This window comes from Oncorhynchus gorbuscha, linkage group LG11 (assembly GCF_021184085.1).
Source record: "Oncorhynchus gorbuscha isolate QuinsamMale2020 ecotype Even-year linkage group LG11, OgorEven_v1.0, whole genome shotgun sequence".
NCBI lineage: Eukaryota > Metazoa > Chordata > Actinopteri > Salmoniformes > Salmonidae > Oncorhynchus > Oncorhynchus gorbuscha.
In genome coordinates this window covers 3,100,160-3,120,632 of record NC_060183.1, presented here as the reverse complement: position 1 = coordinate 3,120,632, position 20,473 = coordinate 3,100,160, and the positions used below count along the sequence as shown (strand labels likewise).

At 47.3% G+C, this 20,473-nt stretch overlaps 1 protein-coding gene across 5 annotated transcripts in view; it reads left to right on the top strand.

The window, feature by feature from the left end:
• The window catches only part of vit (vitrin), a 91,683-nt gene that overhangs the window by 43,991 nt on the left and 27,219 nt on the right, over positions 1-20,473 (top strand). For 3 of the 5 annotated variants that reach the window (XM_046368426.1, XM_046368424.1, XM_046368422.1), the window contains exons 7-12: positions 906-1,100; positions 3,621-3,668; positions 7,076-7,114; positions 9,353-9,403; positions 14,174-14,248; positions 17,296-17,361. In XM_046368426.1, the coding sequence (XP_046224382.1) occupies positions 906-1,100; positions 3,621-3,668; positions 7,076-7,114; positions 9,353-9,403; positions 14,174-14,248; positions 17,296-17,361 (474 nt within the window). The remainder of the gene's footprint in view (positions 1-905; positions 1,101-3,620; positions 3,669-7,075; positions 7,115-9,352; positions 9,404-14,173; positions 14,249-17,295; positions 17,362-20,473) is intronic. The other 2 variants (XM_046368423.1, XM_046368425.1) reach the window with 2 other exon arrangements.

The window sequence follows — 20,473 nt, the reverse complement described above, 5'->3', positions numbered from 1 at the left end:
AGAAACACCTGGTTGATAGGAGACATGCAGGTAAAGATAGAGAAACACCTGGTTGATAGGAGACATGCAGGTAAAGAAACACCTGGTTGATAGGAGACATGCAGGTAAAGATAGAGAAACACCTGGTTGATAGGAGACATGCAGGTAAAGATAGAGAAACACCTGGTTGATAGGAGACATGCAGGTAAAGATAGAGAAACACCTGGTTGATAGGAGACATGCAGGTAAAGATAGAGAAACACCTGGTTGATAGGAGACATGCTGGTAAAGATAGAGAAACACCTGGTTGATAGGAGACATGCAGGTAAAGATAGAGAAACACCTGGTTGATAGGAGACATGCAGGTAAAGAAACACCTGGTTGATAGGAGACATGCAGGTAAAGATAGAGAAACACCTGGTTGATAGGAGACATGCAGGTAAAGATAGAGAAACACCTGGTTGATAGGAGACATGTAGGTAAAGATAGAGAAACACCTGGTTGATAGGAGACATGCAGGTAAAGATAGAGAAACACCTGGTTGATAGGAGACATGCAGGTAAAGATAGAGAAACACCTGGTTGATAGGAGACATGCAGGTAAAGATAGAGGAACACCTGGTTGATAGGAGACATGCAGGTAAAGAACGAGCAACACTTTATCTCTCTCCTCTCCTCTCCTCCTTCCTCGCCTCCTCCCTCTTTCCTCACTTCCCCTCCACCTCTCCTCTCCCCTCCTCTCTCCCCCTCTCCCCTCTTCTCCTTATCTCTCTCTCTCCTCTCCTCTCCTCTCCTTATCTCTCTCCCCTCCCCTCCTCTCCTCCTTCCTCGCCTCCTCCCTCTTTCCTCACTTCCCCTCCACCTCTCCTCTCCTCTTCCCTCTCCCCTCCCCCCCTCCTCACACTCTCCTCTCCTCGTCTTTTTCAGGTCAGAAAGAGACCAAAGCCCCTGTGGTCACTACCGTAATGCCGGCTACAACACCAGAACCCACCAGGACTACCACACCTCCACCCACTACGGCCACCACCACACCTCCACCCACTACCACCACAACCCTCCCACCCACCACCACTACGACAACAGCCAAGCCCCGCGCTGCTGTCCACAAAGCCAGGGATACAGGTGAGTCACACACACACTCAGAAACACAAACATTGTGCTTTCAGATTTATATACATTACATGTGATTTAATAAATGAAAATCAAATCAAATGTATTTATAAAGCCCTTCTTACATCAGCTGATATCTCAAAGTGCTGTACAGAAACCCAGCCTAAAACCCCAAACAGCAAGCAATGCAGGTGTAAAAGCACATGTGATTTGATTTGATGTACTTTTCTTCCAGATTAAATGTATGGCTCCATGTATGTTATGTTATGTGTATAGAGGAGTATTTACTGAGATACAGAGTGACATGACTGACTCCATCCTTCTCTGCATCCCCTGATTGGCTAATGTAAGATCTGATCCAGTACTGCCAATCCTGATTGGCTAATGTAAGAACTGATCCAGTAATACCAATCCTGATTGGCTAATGTAAGAACTGATCCAGTAATACCAATCCTGATTGGCTAATGTAAGAACTGATCCAGTAATACCAATCCTGATTGGCTAATGTAAGATCTGATCCAGTAATGCCAATCCTGATTGGCTAATGTAAGAACTGATCCAGTAATACCAATCCTGATTGGCTAATGTAAGATCTGATCCAGTAATGCCAATCCTGATTGGCTAATGTATAACCAATCCAACAGTAGATCCACTTTAAGGACAGACGGTATGTCAGCTATCACCGTGGAGAATCCTTTACCGCGACCATCACGATCATGGATCATGTGCTGATTTGTACATTGTTGTGATGCCATTCTGAAACCACATTAGATCAGGGAGTGAGAGCTCTGTCTCCCCGTGATTCTCTGTTTAATATTTATCTCGCCACTCAAGTCAAATGAACACACAGTCTGATGATGATTATTAGGCATCGATAAGAGACACCTGGCTACTTTAACTGCACATCACATGGGACAGGTATGTGGGGGGGGGGATCTCCCTCCCCCTCTCTTTCTCTTTCTCTCGCTCCCTCCTTTCATCTCTCTCTCTTTCTCCCCCTTCCTACCTCCCCCTCTCTCTCTCTCTCTCCCTGGGTTGACCATCTCTCTCTCTCTCTCTCTCTCTCTCTCCCTGGGTTGACCATCTCTCTCTCTCTCTCTCTCTCTCTCTCCCTGGGTTGACCATCTCTCTCTCTCTCTCTCCCTGGGTTGACCATCTCTCTCTCTCTCTCTCCCTGGGTTGACCATCTCTCTCTCTCTCTCTCCCTGGGTTGACCATCTCTCTCTCTCTCTCTCTCTCCCTGGGTTGACCATCTCTCTCTCTCTCTCCCTGGGTTGACCATCTCTCTCTCTCTCCCTGGGTTGACCATCTCTCTCTCTTTCTCCCCCTTCCTCCACCTTCCTACCTCCCCCCCTCTCTCTCTCTCTCTCCCTCTCTCTCCCTGGGTTGACCATCTCTCTCTCTCCCTGGGTTGACCATCTCTCTCTCTTTCTCCCCCTTCCTCCACCTTCCTACCTCCCCCATCTCTGTCTCTCTCTCCCCTGGGTTGACCATCTCTCTCTCTTTCTCCCCCTTCCTCCACCTTCCTACCTCCCCCATCTCTCTCTCTCTCTCTCCCTCTCTCTCCCTGGGTTGACCATCTCTCTCTCTCCCTGGGTTGACCATCTCTCTCTCTCTCTCCCTGGGTTGACCATCTCTCTCTCTCTCTCTCCCTGGGTTGACCATCTCTCTCTCTCTCTCTCCCTGGGTTGACCATCTCTCTCTCTCTCTCTCTCTCCCTGGGTTGACCATCTCTCTCTCTCTCTCCCTGGGTTGACCATCTCTCTCTCTCTCTCCCTGGGTTGACCATCTCTCTCTCTCTCTCCCTGGGTTGACCATCTCTCTCTCTCTCCCTGGGTTGACCATCTCTCTCTCTCTCCCTGGGTTGACCATCTCTCTCTCTCTCTCTCTCCCTGGGTTGACCATCTCTCTCTCTCTCTCTCTCCCTGGGTTGACCATCTCTCTCTCTCTCCCTGGGTTGACCATCTCTCTCTCTCTCTCTCTCCCTGGGTTGACCATCTCTCTCTCTCCCTGGGTTGACCATCTCTCTCTCTCCCTGGGTTGACCATCTCTCTCTCTCTGGGTTGACCATCTCTCTCTCTCTCCCCTGGGTTGACCATCTCTCTCTCTCTCCTCTCCCTGGGTTGACCATCTCTCTCTCTCTCTCCCTGGGTTGACCATCTCTCTCTCTCCCCTGGGTTGACCATCTCTCTCTCTCTCTCCCCCTGGGTTGACCATCTCTCTCTCTCTCTCCCTCCCTGGGTTGACCATCTCTCTCTCTCTCCCCCTGGGTTGACCATCTCTCTCTCTCTCCCCTGGGTTGACCATCTCTCTCTCTCTCCCTGGGTTGACCATCTCTCTCTCTCTCTCTCCCTGGGTTGACCATCTCTCTCTCTTTCTCCCCCTTCCTCCACCTTCCTACCTCCCCCCTCTCTGTCTCTCTCTCCCTGGGTTGACCATCTCTCTCTCTTTCTCCCCCTTCCTCCACCTTCCTACCTCCCCCCTCTCTGTCTCTCTCTCCCTGGGTTGACCATCTCTATCGCTCTGATCCAGACAGCAGTCATCCGTATTTTGCGTCTGTAGCAGCAGCCTCCAGTGCAAGTAAGTCCAGCCAGATGGTCTGTGGGGGTCTGTAGGTTGGTGATGGGTTGCTGCTATTTACTGTGGGGGTCTGTAGGTTGGTGATGGGTTGCTGCTATTTACTGTGGGGGTCTGTAGGTTGGTGATGGGTTGCTGCTATTTACTGTGGGGGTCTGTAGGTTGGTTGATGATGGGTTGCTGATATTTACTGTGGGGCCAGATCTGTAGGTTGGTTGGTGATGGGTTGCTGATATTTACTGTGGGGGTCTGTAGGTTGGTTGGTGATGGGTTGCTGATATTTACTGTGGGGGTCTGTAGGTTGGTTGGTGATGGGTTGCTGATATTTACTGTGGGGGTCTGTAGGTTGGTGATGGGTTGCTGCTATTTACTGTGGGGGTCTGTAGGTTGGTTGATGATGGGTTGCTGATATTTACTGTGGGGGTCTGTAGGTTGGTTGGTGATGGGTTGCTGATATTTACTGTGGGGGTCTGTAGGTTGGTGATGGGTTGCTGATATTTACTGTGGGGGTCTGTAGGTTGGTGATGGGTTGCTGATATTTACTGTGGGGGTCTGTAGGTTGGTGATGGGTTGCTGCTATTTACTGTGGGGGTCTGTAGGTTGGTGATGGGTTGCTGCTATTTACTGTGGGGGTCTGTAGGTTGGTGATGGGTTCCTGCTATTTACTGTGGGGGTCTGTAGGTTGGTTGATGGGTTGCTGATATTTACTGTGGGGGTCTGTAGGTTGGTTGGTGATGGGTTGCTGCTATTTACTGTGGGGGTCTGTAGGTTGGTGATGGGTTGCTGCTATTTACTGTGGGGGTCTGTAGGTTGGTGATGGGTTGCTGATATTTACTGTGGGGGTCTGTAGGTTGGTTGGTGATGGGTTGCTGATATTTACTGTGGGGGTCTGTAGGTTGGTTGGTGATGGGTTGCTGATATTTACTGTGGGGGTCTGTAGGTTGGTTGGTGATGGGTTGCTGATATTTACTGTGGGGGTCTGTAGGTTGGTGATGGGTTGCTGCTATTTACTGTGGGGGTCTGTAGGTTGGTTGGTGATGGGTTGCTGCTATTTACTGTGGGGGTCTGTAGGTTGGTGATGGGTTGCTGCTATTTACTGTGGGGGTCTGTAGTGTGTCTTGGTGATGGGTTGCTGATATTTACTGTGGGGGTCTGTAGGTTGGTTGGTGATGGGTTGCTGATATTTACTGTGGGGGTCTGTAGGTTGGTGATGGGTTGCTGCTATTTACTGTGGGGGTCTGTAGGTTGGTTGGTGATGGGTTGCTGATATTTACTGTGGGGGTCTGTAGGTTGGTGATGGGTTGCTGCTATTTACTGTGGGGGTCTGTAGGTTGGTTGGTGATGGGTTGCTGATATTTACTGTGGGGGTCTGTAGTGTGTCTTGGTGATGGGTTGCTGATATTTACTGTGGGGGTCTGTAGGTTGGTTGGTGATGGGTTGCTGATATTTACTGTGGGGGTCTGTAGGTTGGTGATGGGTTGCTGCTATTTACTGTGGGGGTCTGTAGGTTGGTGATGGGTTGCTGCTATTTACTGTGGGGGTCTGTAGGTTGGTGCTGGGTTGCTGCTATTTACTGTGGAGGTCCGTAGTGTGTGTTGGTGATGGGTTGCTGCTATTTACTGTGGGGTCCGTAGTGTGTGTTGGTGATGGGTTGCTGCTATTTACTGTGGGGTCCGTAGTGTGTGTTGGTGCTGGGTTGCTGCTATTTACTGTGGGGTCCGTAGTGTGTGTTGGTGCTGGGTTGCTGCTATTTACTGTGGGGTCCGTAGTGTGTGTTGGTGCTGGGTTGCTGCTATTTACTGTGGGGTCCGCAGTGTGTGTTGGTGATGGGTTGCTGCTATTTACTGTGGGGTCCGTAGTGTGTGTTGGTGCTGGGTTGCTGCTATTTACTGTGGGGTCCGTAGTGTGTGTTGGTGCTGGGTTGCTGCTATTTACTGTGGGGTCCGTAGTGTGTGTTGGTGCTGGGTTGCTGCTATTTACTGTGGGGTCCGTAGTGTGTGTTGGTGCTGGGTTGCTGCTATTTACTGTGGGGTCCGTAGTGTGTGTTGGTGCTGGGTTGCTGCTATTTACTGTGGGGTCCGTAGTGTGTGTTGGTGCTGGGTTGCTGCTATTTACTGTGGGGTCCGTAGTGTGTGTTGGTGATGGGTTGCTGCTATTTACTGTGGGGTCCGTAGTGTGTGTTGGTGCTGGGTTGCTGCTATTTACTGTAGGGTCCGTAGTGTGTGTTGGCTGCTGTTTGTTCGGGGGGGGGGGCTTGCACTGGTGTTTATGTGTGACTCTCTCGTGTCTCGAGTTGTCACGTTTTTTCCTACATGGTAACCCACGGTAACCCATGGTAACCCATGGTAACCCACATGATGTCTTGTTGTTTTATGTCCATCAGGATAATGCTTTATTTTCTTTAAAAAATAGATCTCGACGAATCGATAAATTACCTTCAACTTACATTTATCTTTGATTAAAGATAACATAATCGGCTATCAATTGCACCAATTTCAAAGGTTAAGTTTGTCACAAATTATTTGACATAACTTGTGTGATTTAAGTGTTTATTCAATGTAATTGTTTGAAGGTGAAAAATGTAAAGGTAGTTGTTTGATGCTCTATTTTAAGTTCCTTTATGAATCTTAATCCAGCACCATCCCTGGCTTTGGCTGAAGCAACAGAATGTGTTGTTTTGTTGTTGTTGTCGTTGTCGTTGTTTGTTGTTGTCACGTGTTGTTGTTGTTGTTGTTGTTGTCATCATCATTGTTGTCGTTGTTGTTGTTGTTGTTGTTGTCGTTGTTGTTGTTGTTGTTGTCGTTGTCGTTGTTGTTGTCACGTGTTGTTGTTGTTGTTGTTGTTGTTGTCATCATCATTGTTGTCGTTGTTGTCATTGTTGTTGTTGTTGTCATCGTCGTTGTTGTCGTTGTTGTTGTCGTTGTTGTTGTCGTTGTCGTTGTTGTTGTCATTGTTGTTGTTGTTGTCGTTGTTGTTATTGTTGTTGTCACGTGTTGTTGTTGTCGTTGTTGTTGTTGTTGTTGTCACGTGTTGTTGTTGTTGCTGTTGTTGTTGTTGTCGCTGTTGTTGTTGTCGCTGTTGTTTGTTGTTGATGTCGTCGTTGTTTACATTTACATTTACATTTAAGTCATTTAGCAGACGCTCTTATCCAGAGCGACTTACAAATTGGTGCATTCACCTTATGACATCCAGTGGAACAGTCACTTTACAATAGTGCATCACTTGTTGTTGTTGTCGCTGTTGTTGTTGTCGCTGTTGTTGTTGTCGCTGTTGTTGTTGTCGCTGTTGTTGTTGTCGCTGTTGTTGTTGTCGCTGTTGCTGTTGTTGTCTTAGAAAGTAGTGCTACAGGTATTTCCAAGATTGTAATGTTAAAAGTACACGTGATGTTATTCTCAACATTGCCTCTATAGGGCAGTCACAGAATGGCCACGGAAAGGTGACAGCCCAAGGTATGTTCCAACTTTCCTTTGTTCTACGTAAGCAGTAGTTAGTTACTTATATTACTTACTTATAGTCGTAGATGCAGTAGTTAGTTACTTATATTACTTACTTATAGTATTAGATGCAGTAGTTAGTTACTTATATTACTTACTTATAGTCGTAGATGCAGTAGTTAGTTACTTATATTACTTACTTATAGTATTAGATGCAGTAGTTAGTTACTTATATTACTTACTTATAGTATTAGATGCAGTAGTTAGTTACTTATATTTTTATCTGTAGTATTACATACTTATAGTATTAGATGCAGTAGTTAGTTACTTATATTTGTATCTGTAGTATTACTTACTTATAGTATTAGATGCAGTATTAATTACTTATAGTATTAGCTGTAGTATTACTTACTTATAGTATTAGATGTAATACTAGTTACTGTTATGTTTTAGCTGTAGTATTACTAACCTATAGTATTCACTGTATCATTAGTTACTTATAGTATTAGATGTAGTACTAGTTACTTATAGTATTATATGTAGTATTAGTTACTTATAGTATTAGATGTAATACTAGTTACTGTTGTGTTTTAGCTGTAGTATTAGATACTTATAGTATTAGATGTAGTATTAGTTACTTATAGTATTATATGTAGTATTAGTAACATATAGTATTAGCTGTAGTATTAGCAACTTACAGTATAAGATGTAGCATTAGTTACTTATAGTATTAGATGCAGTATTAGTTACTTATAGTATTAGCTGTAGTATTATTAACTTATAGTATTCGATGTAGTATTAGTTACTTATAGTATTAGATGTAGTATTAGCAACGTATAGTATTAGATGCAGAATTAGTTACTTATAGTATTAGCTGTCATATTCGTAACTTATAGTATTAGATGTAGTATTAGTAACTTATAGTATTAGATGTAGTATTAGGGTTAGGGTTAAGGTTAGGGTTAGGGTTAGGGTTATAGTATTAGATGTAGTATTAGTAACTGATAGTATTATATGTAGTATTAGTAACATATAGTATTAGCTGTAGTATTAGTAACTTACAGTATTAGATGTAGCATTAGTTACTTATATTATTAGATGCAGTATTAGTTACTTATAGTATTAGCTGTAGTATTAGTAACTTATAGTATTCGATGTAGTATTAGTTACTTATAGTATTAGATGTAGTATTAGCAACTTATAGTATTAGATGCAGAATTAGTAACTTATAGTATTAGATGTAATATTAGTTACTTATAGTATTAGCTGTCATATTAGTAACTTATAGTATTAGATGTAGTATTAGTAACTTATAGTATTAGATGTAGTATTAGTAACTTATAGTATTAGATGTAGTATTAGTTACTTATAGTATTAGCTGTCATATTAGTAACTTATAGTATTAGATGTAGTATTAGTAACTTATAGTATTAGATGTAGTATTAGTAACTTATAGTATTAGATGTAGTATTAGTAACTTATAGTATTATATGTAGTATTAGTAACTTATAGTATTAGATGTAGTATTAGTAACTTATAGTATTAGATGTAGTATTAGTTACTTATAGTATTAGATGTAGTATTAGTTACTTATAGTATTATATGTAGTATTATTAACTTATAGTATTAGATGTAGTATTAGTAACTTATAGTATTATATGTAGTATTAGTAACTTATAGCATTAGATGTAGTATTAGTAACTTATAGTATTAGGTGTAGTATTAGTAACTTATAGTATTATATGTAGTATTAGTAACTTATAGTATTAGATGTAGTATTAGTTACTTATAGTATTAGCTGTCATATTAGTAACTTATAGTATTATATGTAGTATTAGTAACTTATAGTATTAGATGTAGTATTAGTAACTTATAGTATTAGATGTAGTATTAGTAACTTATAGTATTAGATGTAGTATTAGTTACTTATAGTATTAGATGTAGTATTAGTTACTTATAGTATTAGATGTAGTATTAGTCTTATTCTATTCCTAATGGGTCCTATCCAGAGCAGCTAACACAATGTTTAACTCTAATCCAGCGTTTCCCACAAACGACCACAAGGGGTAGTATTAGTTACTTATAATATTAGATGTTTTGTTTTATTACCCTAGTTTTACAAAGCTTCATCAAATTAACATCTCATCTTCAAGCGTTGATTATTCAAATCATCTGTGTAGCGCTAGGAAGAAAATAAACTGAAATGAGCATCACTTTGACGTGTGTAAACCGGTATAAATGTCTTCTTCAAAGCAATCAGAGGCGGTACCTACACCAGTAGGTTTCCATCACGAGCCAAAGCAGGTAATCACACCGTCAACATCATCCTGATGTCATCCTGATGTCAGCCTCTGTCTGTAGTCCTCTGTCTATAGTCCTCTGTTTATAGTCCTCTGTCTATAGTCCTCTGTCTATAGTCTGTCTGTAGTCCTCTGTCTGTAGTCCTCTGTCTGTAGTCCTCTGTCTGTCGTCCTCTGTCTGTAGTCCTCTGTCTGTAGTCCTCTGTCTGTAGTCCTCTGTCTATAGTCCTCTACACCGTCTGCCCTCCTCCCTCTACACCATCTGCCCTCCTCCCTCTACACCGTCTGCCCTCCTCCCTCTACACCATCTGCCCTCCTCCCTCTACACCATCTGCCCTCCTCCCTCTACACCATCTGCCCTCCTCCCTCTACACCCTGTCTGCCCTCCTCCCTCTACACCCTGCCTGCCCTCCTCCCTCTACACCGTCTGCCCTCCTCCCTCTACACCGTCTGCCCTCCTCCCTCTACACCATCTGCCCTCCTCCCTCTACACCATCTGCCCTCCTCCCTCTACACCAGCTGCCCTCCTCCCTCTACACCATCTGCCCTCCTCCCTCTACACCCTGTCTGCCCTCCTCCCTCTACACCCTGTCTGCCCTCCTCCCTCTACACCCTGTCTGCCCTCCTCCCTCTACACCCTGTCTGCCCTCCTCCCTCTACACCGTCTGCCCTCCTCCCTCTACACCATCTGCCCTCCTCCCTCTACACCATCTGCCCTCCTCCCTCTACACCATCTGCCCTCCTCCCTCTACACCCTGTCTGCCCTCCTCCCTCTACACCCTGCCTGCCCTCCTCCCTCTACACCGTCTGCCCTCCTCCCTCTACACCGTCTGCCCTCCTCCCTCTACACCATCTGCCCTCCTCCCTCTACACCATCTGCCCTCCTCCCTCTACACCAGCTGCCCTCCTCCCTCTACACCATCTGCCCTCCTCCCTCTACACCCTGCCTGCCCTCCTCCCTCTACACCGTCTGCCCTCCTCCCTCTACACCATCTGCCTTCCTCCCTCTACACCCTGTCTGCCCTCCTCCCTCTACACCCTGTCTGCCCTCCTCCCTCTACACCCTGTCTGCCCTCCTCCCTCTACACCCTGTCTGCCCTCCTCCCTCTACACCCTGCGTGCCCTCCTCCCTCTACACCATCTGCCCTCCTCCCTCTACACCATCTGCCCTCCTCCCTCTACACCATCTGCCCTCCTCCCTCTACACCCTGCGTGCCCTCCTCCCTCTACACCATCTGCCCTCCTCCCTCTACACCGTCTGCCCTCCTCCCTCTACACCATCTGCCCTCCTCCCTCTACACCATCTGCCCTCCTCCCTCTACACCCTGCCTGCCCTCCTCCCTCTACACCATCTGCCCTCCTCCCTCTACACCATCTGCCCTCCTCCCTTTACACCGTCTGCCCTCCTCCCTCTACACCATCTGCCCTCCTCCCTCTACACCATCTGCCCTCCTCCCTCTACACCGTCTGCCCTCCTCCCTCTACACCATCTGCCCTCCTCCCTCTACACCGTCTGCCCTCCTCCCTCTACACTGTCTGCCCTCCTCCCTCTACACCGTCTGCCCTCCTCCCTCCATACCATCTGCCCTCCTCCCTCTACACCATCTGCCCTCCTCCCTCTACACCGTCTGCCCTCCTCCCTCTACACCGTCTGCCCTCCTCCCTCTACACCGTCTGCCCTCCTCCCTCTACACCATCTGCCCTCCTCCCTCTACACCATCTGCCCTCCTCCCTCTACACCATCTGCCCTCCTCCCTCTACACCCTGCGTGCCCTCCTCCCTCTACACCATCTGCCCTCCTCCCTCTACACCGTCTGCCCTCCTCCCTCTACACCATCTGCCCTCCTCCCTCTACACCATCTGCCCTCCTCCCTCTACACCCTGCCTGCCCTCCTCCCTCTACACCATCTGCCCTCCTCCCTCTACACCGTCTGCCCTCCTCCCTTTACACCGTCTGCCCTCCTCCCTCTACACCATCTGCCCTCCTCCCTCTACACCGTCTGCCCTCCTCCCTCTACACCGTCTGCCCTCCTCCCTCTACACCATCTGCCCTCCTCCCTCTACACCGTCTGCCCTCCTCCCTCTACACCGTCTGCCCTCCTCCCTCTACACCGTCTGCCCTCCTCCCTCTACACCATCTGCCCTCCTCCCTCTACACCGTCTGCCCTCCTCCCTCTACACCGTCTGCCCTCCTCCCTCTACACCGTCTGCCCTCCTCCCTCTACACCGTCTGCCCTCCTCCCTCTACACCGTCTCTCTCCTCCCTCTACACCGTCTCTCTCCTCCCTCTACACCGTCTCTCTCCTCCCTCTACACCGTCTCTCTCCTCCCTCTACACCGTCTCTCTCCTCCCTCTACACCGTCTGCCCTCCTCCCTCTACACCGTCTGCCCTCCTCCCTCTACACCGTCTCTCTCCTCCCTCTACACCGTCTCTCTCCTCCCTCTACACCGTCTGCCCTCCTCCCTCTACACCGTCTCTCTCCTCCCTCTACACCGTCTCTCTCCTCCCTCTACACCGCTGGCCAGCCTAGGACTCTCTTTCTCTCTCAATCTTGTCTGTCTGTCTGTCTGTCTGTCTGTCTGTCTGTCTGTCTGTCTGTCTGTCTGTCTGTCTGTCTGTCTGTCTGTCTGTCTGTCTGTCTGTCTGTCTGTCTGTCTGTCTGTCTGTCTGTCTGTCTGTTTCACACACTGCTGGAGTTGTCTTCTTGTTTATATGTTCTCATATCCCTTCTCTTTTGTTATCTTTCTCAATCCTTTCTTTCTTCTCTGCCTGGGCTGTAATCCCCAGTCTCGGTTCCTCTGGTGTCTATGTGCACAGCTGTCTGTAGTACCACGGTTACTAGATCCACTGTGGAGTTCCGGAACTGGTCTGGAATGTTCTGGTCTGGACCAGGCCATGTTCTGTTGTCCTTAACCCAGACTCTGAGTCTGTGTCTGAGTCTGTGTCTGTGGCCCATTCACCTCCTGTCCTGTATCTGTTACTATGTCTGTATACCACTAGACCTCTCATCCCCCGAATCCTGTTGTCCTGATTAATCCCTCTCTGTCTGTCTGCCCTATCTGTGATCCCTCTCTCCCTCCCTCTTACTCTCTCTCCCTCTCTCTTACTCTCTCTCCCTCCCTCTTACTCTCTCTCTCTCCCTCTCTCTTACTCTCTATCTCTCTCTCCCTCTCTCTCTCTCTCTCTCTCTCCCTCTCTCTATCTCTCTCTCTCTCCCTCTCTCTCTCTCTCTCTCCCTCTCTCTTACTCTCTCTCTCTCTCCCTCTCTCTTACTCTCTATCTCTCTCTCCCTCTCTCTCTCTCTCTCTCTCCCTCTCTCTTACTCTCTCTCTCTCCCTCCCTCTTACTCTCTCTCTCTCTCCTCTCTCTTACTCTCTATCTCTCTCTCTCTCCCTCTCTCTCTCTCTCCCTCTCTCTTACTCTCTCTCTCTCTCCCTCTCTCTTACTCTCTATCTCTCTCTCCCTCTCTCTCTCCCTCTCTCTCTCTCTCTCTCCCTCTCTCTTACTCTCTCTCTCTCTCCCTCTCTCTTACTCTCTCTCTCTCTCCCCTCTCTCTCCCTCCCCCCCCCTCTCTCCCTCCCTCTTACTCTCTCTCTCTCTCTCTCTCTCTCTCTCTCTCTCTCTCTCTCTCTCCCTCTCTCTTACTCTCTCTCTCTCCCTCTCTCTTACTCTCTCTCTCTCTCCCTCTCTCCCTCCCCCTCTCTCTCGCCCTCCCTCTTACTCTCTCTCTCTCTCTCTCCCTCTCTCTCCCTCCCCCTCTCTCTCTCTCCCCTCCCTCTTACACTCTCTCTCTCTCTCTCTCTCTCTCTCTCTCTCTCTCTCTATCTCTCTCTCTCTCCCTCTCTCTCTCTCTCCCTCTCCCTCTCCCTCTCCCTCTCCTCTCTCTCCCTCTCCCTCTCCCTCTCCATCTCTCTCCCTCTCTGTCCTTGTCTGTCCCTCTCCCTCTCTGTCCTTCTGTGTCCCTCTCCCTCTCTCTCTCTCCCTCTCTCTCCCTCTCCCTCTCTCTTTCCCTCTCACCCTTCTTTCCCTCTGATCTCCCTCTCTCCTTCTCATCTTCTCTGTTCTCCCTGTCTCCCTCTCTCCCCCTGCCCTTCCCCCCTCTCTCCCCCCTCTCACTCTCACATACCCAACACATCTGATCACTGTGCCAAACATCTTGAATGTTTAGCAGTGTACTGCACTGTATACCACTCCCTGATTTAGAAGGATATTTGCATTGAGAATAATGTATATAACAGTGTCTAGTTTTATATGGGATGTTTCACAGTGTCTAGTTTTATATGGGATGTTTCAGAGTGTCTAGTTTTATATGGGATGTTTCAGAGTGTCTAGTTTTATATGGGATGTTTCAGAGTGTCTAGTTTTATATGGGATGTTTCAGAGTGTCTAGTTTTATATGGGATGTTTCAGAGTGTCTAGTTTTATATGGGATGTTTCAGAGTGTCTAGTTTTATATGGGATGTTTTCTTAATGTTTTACATGGGATTTTTTCTTAATGTTTTTTTTAGACATAGAGGATAGCTTTAGTTGTTCAATGTAGCCTCATTATTTTATATTTCTAAAGGATTCTCTGTCTGTTATATTCTATCTGCTACATTGTTATCTGAACGGAATGGACACAAGCCATTATGTCCATTTCATAGAAAAACAACCACTGCATCCTAATTAGCACCATATCCCCTATATAGTGCACTACTAGGGGAATAGGGCGCTATTTGGGACGCACCCTATGTCTATGATTCAGTCCCTGATGTTCTCTCTGCTGGGTACAGGTCTAAGGAGACCAGAGGCTGTCGGGTCTCCTACCATCAGGAGACAACCAATCCCCGGCCACCACTCCGGGACAGGTCAGAGCTCAACCCTCAACCCACCCTAACCCCAACCTAGACACTCCCCTTCCCCCAGACTAGACACAGGTAGTGAGACCGGGGGCAGCAGGGTGACACCCCACAACTCACCCTATGCTAGGATACAACCAGCCCTAAACCTGTTGTCACACCCCCACATCAATCAATCATTTGATTGAGAAAGCCCTTTACAGTAACTCAGCCTTGGGGCCTCCCTGGGTTAGAGGTAGGGGCCTCCCTGGGTTATTAGGTAGGGGCCTCCCTGGGTTATTAGGTAGGGGCCTCCCTGTGTTATTAGGTAGGGGCCTCCCTGGGTTATAGGTAGGGGCCTCCCTGGAATATTAGGTAGGGGCCTCCCTGGAATATTAGGTAGGGGCCTCCCTGGGTTAGAGGTTATTAGGTAGGGGCCTCCCTGGGTTATTAGGTAGGGGCCTCCCTGGGTTAGAGGTAGGGGCCTCCCTGGGTTATTAGGTAGGGGCCTCCCTGGGTTATAGGTAGGGGCCTCCCTGGGTTATAGGTAGGGGCCTCCCTGGGTTATTAGGTAGGGGCCTCCTTGGGTTATTAGGTAGGGGCCTCCCTGGGTTAGAGGTAGGGGCCTCCCTGGGTTATAGGTTATTAGGTAGGGGCCTCCCTGGGTTATTAGGTAGGGGCCTCCCTGGGTTATAGGTAGGGGCCTCCCTGGGTTATAGGTTATTAGGTAGGGGCCTCCCTGGGTTATTAGGTAGGGGCCTCCCTGGGTTATAGGTAGGGGCCTCCCTGGGTTATAGGTAGGGGCCTCCCTGGGTTATTAGGTAGGGGCCTCCCTGGGTTATAGGTAGGGGCCTCCCTGGGTTATAGGTAGGGGCCTCCCTGGGTTATTAGGTAGGGGCCTCCCTGGGTTATTAGGTAGGGGCCTCCCTGGGTTAGAGGTAGGAGCCTCCCTGGGTTAGAGGTAGGGGCCTCCCTGGGTTAGAGGTAGGGGCCTCCCTGGGTTAGAGGTTATTAGGTAGGGGCCTCCTTGGGTTAGAGGTTATTAGGTAGGGGCCTCCCTGGGTTAGAGGTTATTAGGTAGGGGCCTCCCTGGGTTATAGGTAGGGGCCTCCCTGGGTTGTTAGGTAGGGACCTCCCTGGGTTAGAGGTTATTAGGTAGGGGCCTCCCTGGGTTATAGGTAGGGGCCTCCCTGGGTTATAGGTAGGGACCTCCCTGGGTTAGAGGTTATTAGGTAGGGGCCTCCCTGGGTTATAGGTAGGGGCCTCCCTGGGTTATAGGTAGGGGCCTCCCTGGGTTGTTAGGTAGGGGCCTCCCTGGGTTAGAGGTTATTAGGTAGGGGCCTCCCTGGGTTATTAGGTAGGGGCCTCCCTGGGTTATTAGGTAGGGGCCTCCCTGGGTTATAGGTAGGGGCCTCCCTGGGTTGTTAGGTAGGGACCTCCCTTGGTTATAGGTAGGGGCCTCCCTGGGTTATAGGTAGGGGCCTCCCTGGGTTGTTAGGTAGGGGCCTCCCTGGGTTAGAGGTTATTAGGTAGGGGCCTCCCTGGGTTAGAGGTTATTAGGTAGGGGCCTCCCTGGGTTACTTGGTTATTAGGTAGGGGCCTCCCTGGGTTATAGGTTATTAGGTAGGGGCCTCCCTGGGTTATTAGGTAGGGGCCTCCCTGGGTTATAGCTAGGGGCCTCCCTGGGTTATGAGGTTATTAGGCAGGGGCCTCACTGGGTTATAGGTAGGGACCTCCCTGGGTTGTTAGGTAGGGGCCTCCCTGGGTTAGAGGTTATTAGGCAGGGGCCTCACTGGGTTATAGGTAGGGACCTCCCTGGGTTGTTAGGTAGGGGCCTCCCTGGGTTAGAGGTTATTAGGTAGGGGCCTCCCTGGGTTATAGGTAGGGGCCTCCCTGGGTTATAGGTAGGGGCCTCCCTGGGTTATAGGTAGGGACCTCCCTGGGTTAGAGGTTATTAGGTAGGGGCCTCCCTGGGTTATTAGGTAGGGACCTCCCTGGGTTAGAGGTTATTAGGTAGGGGCCTCCCTGGGTTATAGGTAGGGGCCTCCCTGGGTTGTTAGGTAGGGACCTCCCTGGGTTAGAGGTTATTAGGTAGGGGCCTCCCTGGGTTATAGGTAGGGGCCTCCCTGGGTTATAGGTAGGGACCTCCCTGGGTTAGAGGTTATTAGGTAGGGGCCTCCCTGGGTTATAGGTAGGGGCCTCCCTGGGTTATAGGTAGGGGCCTCCCTGGGTTGTTAGGTAGGGGCCTCCCTGGGTTAGAGGTTATTAGGTAGGGGCCTCCCTGGGTTATTAGGTAGGGGCCTCCCTGGGTTATTAGGTAGGGGCCTCCCTGGGTTATAGGTAGGGGCCTCCCTGGGTTGTTAGGTAGGGACCTCCCTGGGTTATAGGTAGGGGCCTCCCTGGGTTATAGGTAGGGGCCTCCCTGGGTTAGAGGTTATTAGGTAGGGGCCTCCCTGGGTTATTAGGTAGGGACCTCCCTGGGTTATTAGGTAGGGACCTCCCTGGGTTAGAGGTTATTAGGTAGGGGCCTCCCTGGGTTATAGGTAGGAGCCTCCCTGGGTTAGAGGCAGGGGCCTCCCTGGGTTATAGGTAGGGACCTCCCTGGGTTATAGGTAGGAGCCTCCCTGGGTTATAGGTAGGGACCTCCCTGGGTTATAGGTAGGGACCTCCCTGGGTTAGAGGTTATTAGATAGGGGCCTCCCTGGGTTATAGGTAGGGGCCTCCCTGGGTTGTTAGATAGGGGCCTGATTACAGGCTCAAAATGGCTCGAAACAAATAACTTTCTTCTGAAACTCGTCAGCCTATTCTTGTTCCCAGTCCTCTTTCTATTCTGGTTAGAGCCAGTTTGCTCTGTTCTGTGAAGGGAGTAGTACAGCTTTGTACGAGATCTGCAGTTTCTTGGCAATTTCTCTCATGGATTAGCCTTCATTTCCCTCTCCCTCCCTCTCCCCCTCTCCCTCCCTCTCCCTCCCTCCCTCCATCTCCCACCCCCTCCCTCTCCCCCCTCCCCTTCCCTCTTCCCTCCCTCTCTCCCATCCCTCTCCCTCCCTCCCTCCCTCTCTCCCATTGCTGAGCAGCTTTCAACCGAGTTGTACAGATGGTCCCAGCAGAGAGGAACCAGCAGCAGCAACAGAACAACCCCAGTAAGTGTGTACAGTAAGTGTGTACAGTAAGTGTGTACAGCCACCTTGTTGCCATTTACTCAAAACCTTTGAGGGATCCTGTTGCACTTAATATATCTGAGTACAGTTACTGAACGTTAGTTTGTAGTGATTAATCAAACTGGGACCCCTCTCTTTTTCTAATGAGCACACACACACACACACACACACACACACACACACACACACACACACACACACACACACACACACACACACACACACACACACACACACACACACACACACACACACACGAGCCTCTTAAAGAAGAAGTTACAGGTCTGTGAGAGCCAGAAATCTTGCTTGTTTGTAGGTGACCAAATACTTATTTTCCACCATAATTTGCAAATTCATTAAAAATCCTATAATGTGATTTTCTGGATTTTTTTTCTCATTTTGTCTGTCATAGTTAAAGTGTACCTATGATGAAAATTACAGGCCTCTCTCATCTTTTTAAGTGAGAGAACTTGCAGAATTGGACATACATACTTTTTTAGAATATACCTTTATTCCCCCCAAACCCAAACCACCGATCCCCCAATTGGAGTTAACCAATAAACACTTCGGCTTCTACCTTCAGTTTATACATCGTATACACATTTTACAGACACAGTTTGTTTTTAGTCCTTCCTCTATTTCTGATGTCCATCCAGTTATTTGTTCTGAACCTATAGACATTTTTACAGACCCTGTATGTTTTACATGGTTTATCTTGTTATTAGTCCCTGCCTTCAGCTCCATTCAACCCCTCCCATCTATCTCTGAAGACCATCCAGTCCCCCCCTTCAGCTCCATTCAACCCCTCCCATCTATCTCTGAAGACCATCCAGTCCCACCATTAAGCTCCTTTCAACCCCTCCCATCTATCTCTGAAGACCATCCAGTCCCACCATTAAGCTCCATTCAACCCCTCCCATCTATCTCTGAAGAACATCCAGTCCCATCCTTCAGCTCTGTTCAACCCCTCCCATCTATCTCTCAACACCATCCAGTCCCACCATTAAGCTCCTTTCAACCCCTCCCATCTATCTCTGAAGACCATCCAGTCCCACCATTAAGCTCCATTCAACCCCTCCCATCTATCTCTGAAGACCATCCAGTCCCACCATTAAGCTCCATTCAACCCCTCCCATCTATCTCTGAAGACCATCCAGTCCCACCCTTCAGCTCCACTCAACCCCTCCCATCGATCTCTCAACACCATCCATATTGGATGTCTATTTGCCATATATTGTTCAACTGATGCTAAGATACCATTTTATATAGGAGTGGTTAAAACATGCTAATAATGGTCCTCTGAGTACATGTGTTTGGTATACTTCCACTGGTCTGACATCCAGCCCTGGAGTTTTCCCCAGACTTAAAGGCCCCAATTGCCTCAAGCAGTTCCTCCTCTGTAATGTGGCCTTCACATGAGTCTTTCTGTACAGATGTTACTTTTACATTATTATTAGGAAAAAAATTCATTCAATTAGTTTCAGTTAGTGGATATGGAGGAGCCTGAAATGAAAACACATTCTTAAAGTACTTTGCTTCCTCTTTCAAAATATATTTTGGTGAATCATGCGTGACTCCATCATTTGTAACAAGTTTTAATACATTTTCTTTGGTAGCATTTCTATGTTGAAGATTGAAAAAAAAATGGTGCATTTCTCCCCGTATTCCATCCAGTTTGCTTTATTATTATAATCTATTACACTGGATATTTCTTGAATTCTTGAATCTTTCTTGAACTTATCCTGTGGCTCTACGGTACAGGTTTTATTGTCATCTAACTGTATTTAAGACCGTATTAAAATCTCCCACCATAATAATAGAGTCTAGTGTTGCTTGTAAATTCATATATATCTTTTCAAAGAAGCGTGGATCATCATTATTCAGACCGTATCGGTTAATGAGCCACATCTGTTTATTGTCCAATAACATATTTATAATCATCCATCTACCTTGAGGATCTGTTTCGACAATTTGCACATTTGGATCAAAATTATTGTTAATTAAAACCATCACCCCTTTTCAATTTCTTTGCCCATGGGAGAAGTATATTTCGCCCCAGTTCTTTTTCCACTAAACTTCATCTAAACTTGTTGAATGAGTTTCCTGTCAATAATAGATATTATATTCCTTCTCTTTTAGCCCGGTAAATACTGATGGTCTTTTCTTACTATCTGCTAGGCCATTACAATTATAACTGGCTATACTTATTTCACCACCTATCATAATGAGACACAACTTTAAATTCTATTTATCAAAATATATGTTTGTAAACGTACCATTAAAAAGTGACATGATGATTGAGTGTCTATATATAGCTGTACCATTATATTTGCATTGCTATTAAGTAAATCTCCAATTGGTCCCCACCATTCCACCCGCTGAAAGCCCTCCTCATCCCGAACTCTGTTGTCATCCCAATGCCCGGCAGAACCACCCCCCCCCTCATTCTCAACAGTTGTGGAATACACACATACACCCACACACTCATACACACTCAACTCTTTCCCCCCACACAACCATAGGCTTACATTCTCAACAGTTGCACCATCCCAGAGCCCAACTCAAGAAAGGTTTTGATTTACAAACGCATATACAGTTGCAGCTGTATGAGAAGACCTGCAAGGCTGTGCAGAAAACAACCTTCAACCTAGTGTTATATATCACTAAACAGCCTTCAACCTAGTGTTATATATCACTAAACAACCTTCAACCTAGTGTTATATATCACTAAACAACCTTCAACCTAGTGTTATATATCACTAAACAGCCTTCAACCTAGTGTTATATATCACAAAACAACCTTCAACCTAGTGTCATATATTTACATTTACATTTAAGTCATTTAGCAGACGCTCTTATCCAGAGCGACTCACAAAACAACCTTCAACCTAGTGTCATATATCACTAAACAACCTTCAACCTAGTGTTATATATCACTAAACAACCTTCAACCTAGTGTCATATCACAAAACAACCTTCAACCTAGTGTTATAAATCACAAAACAACCTTCAACCTAGTGTTATATATCACTAAACAACCTTCAACCTAGTGTCATATATCACTCAAAACAAAACAACTTCAACCTAGTGTTAT